Source organism: Otolemur garnettii, unplaced genomic scaffold (genome assembly GCF_000181295.1).
Source record: "Otolemur garnettii isolate 467f Iridium unplaced genomic scaffold, OtoGar3 scaffold00018, whole genome shotgun sequence".
Taxonomy (NCBI): Eukaryota; Metazoa; Chordata; class Mammalia; order Primates; family Galagidae; genus Otolemur; species Otolemur garnettii.
In genome coordinates this window covers 27009801-27012707 of record NW_003852413.1, presented here as the reverse complement: position 1 = coordinate 27012707, position 2907 = coordinate 27009801, and the positions used below count along the sequence as shown (strand labels likewise).

The 2907-nt window shown below is 43.9% G+C and overlaps 1 protein-coding gene across 1 annotated transcript in view; it reads right to left on the bottom strand.

Moving 5' to 3' along the window:
- CALCOCO2 (calcium binding and coiled-coil domain 2) overlaps positions 1 to 2907 on the bottom strand; it is a 24978-nt gene that overhangs the window by 3300 nt on the left and 18771 nt on the right. The window contains exon 10 of the mRNA XM_023511265.1: positions 112 to 207. Within this exon, the coding sequence (XP_023367033.1) occupies positions 112 to 207 (96 nt within the window). The remainder of the gene's footprint in view (positions 1 to 111; positions 208 to 2907) is intronic.

Sequence of the window (2907 nt, the reverse complement as noted above, 5' to 3'; positions counted from 1 at the left end):
AAAAAAAAAAAAAAGATCCTTTTAATTTAACTTGCTATTACTACATCTTTGGGTCACCACACCCCTTCCCCTTAAAACCTTAGGGCTTTCTATTTTCTTTCACATACTTACATCATTTTCTTTTTCTAGTCTCTCTTTATCTCTCTGCAGAGCATCATATATAATCTTGTTCTCACTCAGTCTTCTTGACAGGTCAAAGTTCTCGTCCTGTCAACAATAAAAAAAATTAAGATTAGCATCACATATGACAAACTGCGTTGAAGGTAAGAAATTGCAGAGGAGCTGGCCTTCTGAAGGGGTGGGGCTGGAAGAGTGAGAAGGCAACAGGGAGGAAGGTACTATGGGCAGGGCACTGAATTACTGAAAAGTGACTTAATCAAATGCCTGAAGGCATGAGCTGGCATCAGGATGCCATTTCTTGTGGTTTAGCTAGGAGTATAAGTGATCAAAGAGAGAAAAAGTAAGCTTGGGGAACACCTGAAGACTAACTTCTCAGAATTATGGATCAGTGGAGCCTTGTTTAATCCCACTCAACCAGGAAAACAATCATTTTTGTTTTGAATCAACACCTCATTCAATGAACCCTGAAGCACTAGGATTAGGTTGGTGTAATTCCCTCCCACTTTGAGGACAAGCATCTGGGCTCAAGTTACACTGAGGAAGAAGGAATGCTGGAAGGAGTCTGTCCAAGGCTGCAAAGGAGGACCCCAGACTGGGGTCTTGATCTCCCCACGGAATGGGCTGACCTAACTAGTTCCATGTTTCAGTGTTTCCCCCGTCCTACCAGCGTATGTTCACATGCGCATACCTCACAAACACACTTAAGCTAATCCTACTAGTTGTGGTTTTTGTTCCAAGATTTTTTATTTGAATGCTGGTGCCCAAATTGCTGTGTGCTTCTAGCCGGCCCTGAGGTAGTAATGCGGGAGGGGCTACCCGATGACAGTGCTCACTGCAGACTCCTTGTTCCCCATCCCCATTGGCTCCTGCGGGCTCTTCTGGTCCTGCTTCACTTCCTCAAAAGGCAGAAATAAAGAAGGGCTATCTGAGTCTGCACAGAAACCTGCTCAATGGTTACAAAAATCTTCCCTGACACCCATGGCTGATTTGAGGCCTATACTTCCGGGGTCCCCCCACTCCCCATGTTAGTTTCTGGCTTCACACTGCATCCCTCCTCTTGGGAGTAGAAAGAAAAATTTCTCTCCTTAACAAGAGTGTACAATCTTCTGGGCTCCATCTAAGAAGCACAGACTTTCACACCCCTTGCCTTCCGGGGCCCCTTATCTCTGGCACCTACCAGCGCAGCAGCCCTGAGTTGCCTGATCTGTTTGTGAAGTCGGTGACACTCTTTGTACTTCTCTAAGAAACAGGCTTTCCCGGCCTCTACCTTTGCCTTGAGGCGTTCCACCTCTCGCACTAACTGCTCTTCCACTTCTGTTTTCTTGTTCTTAGGCTCCTGAAGCATAAGATACATATGGTCCTTGTAGTTAGAAGCCTTTTGGATGCATGAGGAATAACGAATTGCTATCACCCAAGGAGGGAGCCCCTTGGAAAACTGTCTATGAAAACCAAGGAAATCCACAGCTGATGCAAGGAGGTTCGACCCTTTGAATGACTACAGATTACTTAAAACAGTAATTAATGTCTCTGCTGTATCAGAGGTCACTAACTCGAATGTGCCTACAGGGGCCAGGCACGTAATATAACTGAATAAAGAAGATGAATTCGGCAAAGCTGTGAAGGCTGCAGTAAAATGGAGAGCACAGGACCCATGTGATGGGCACAGCGGCTACCCAGCACTAGGTAATACTGCTGCAAAGGAATGTAGGCTCATGCCAAACCTTCTAATTTTTTCAGAAGAAGCTGGAAATACAAAACTTTTCTGGGCAATATTTTTGGAAATATTTCCATTTTAAGATATGGGTAACTAAGGTCTAGATAGAGGCCAAATAAAACATTTTTGTGGGGTGATCTTGACTTGAGAGCTGCTGATTTGCAAACTTTGCTCTACTATCATGCCGAAGCACACAATATATCTTTTTTCCTCCTTTGTTCCCTACTCTAAGCCTACAAACATCCAGTATCATTTAGTAAATGACTAAATAATAATTGATTGGATGATATATATATGAAGTGAGTTATAATTCCAAAAGCTGGATAGTCCTCAGACAGTAGGATTTCTTATACCTTGAGACCAATTCAGAAAATGGGGCTTCTAGATACCTTTTAGCAGCACCATGAGGCCTCTTTTCCAACAATATATTATAGGAAATGATTAGTCAGTTCGACTTTCATTATCATATGACTGAACTCAAAATAACTCATAATGATAACTGCTAATACCTATATTAATTACAACAGAATTTGCTTTGAGTGGTATATTTCCCTGTTAGAGAACTCTTTATCACTCCCAGTCTAACCATCTATTTACTACAACCTCTTATGAAGTTTAACTCTCAATATTCCTTATCAGTCATCACACATTAGCAATGCCCACCTCTCCATTTTGGCAGATTCTCTGTCCTCTTGGGTAGGAAGCAAAATATCCAGAGGTAGGCTAGCCATGGGGGCTCACACCTATAATCCTAGCACTCTGGGAGGCCGTGGCAGGTGGATTACTTGAGCAAAAGTGAGACTCAGTCTCTATTAAAAATAGGAAAACTCCCTGGGTATAGTGGTGCATGCCTGTAGTCCTAGCTACTTGGGACGTTGAGACAAGAGGACTGTTCAAGCCCAAGAAAGTTTGAGGTTGCTGGAGATGTGAGGCCATGGTACTCTACCCAGGTGATAGAGTGAGACTCTGTCTCAAAAAAATAAAAGTATCCGGCTCGGCGCCTGTGGCTCAACCGGCTAAGGCGCCAGCCATGTACACCTAAGGTGGCGGGTTCGAATCCCCAGCCCGGGCCC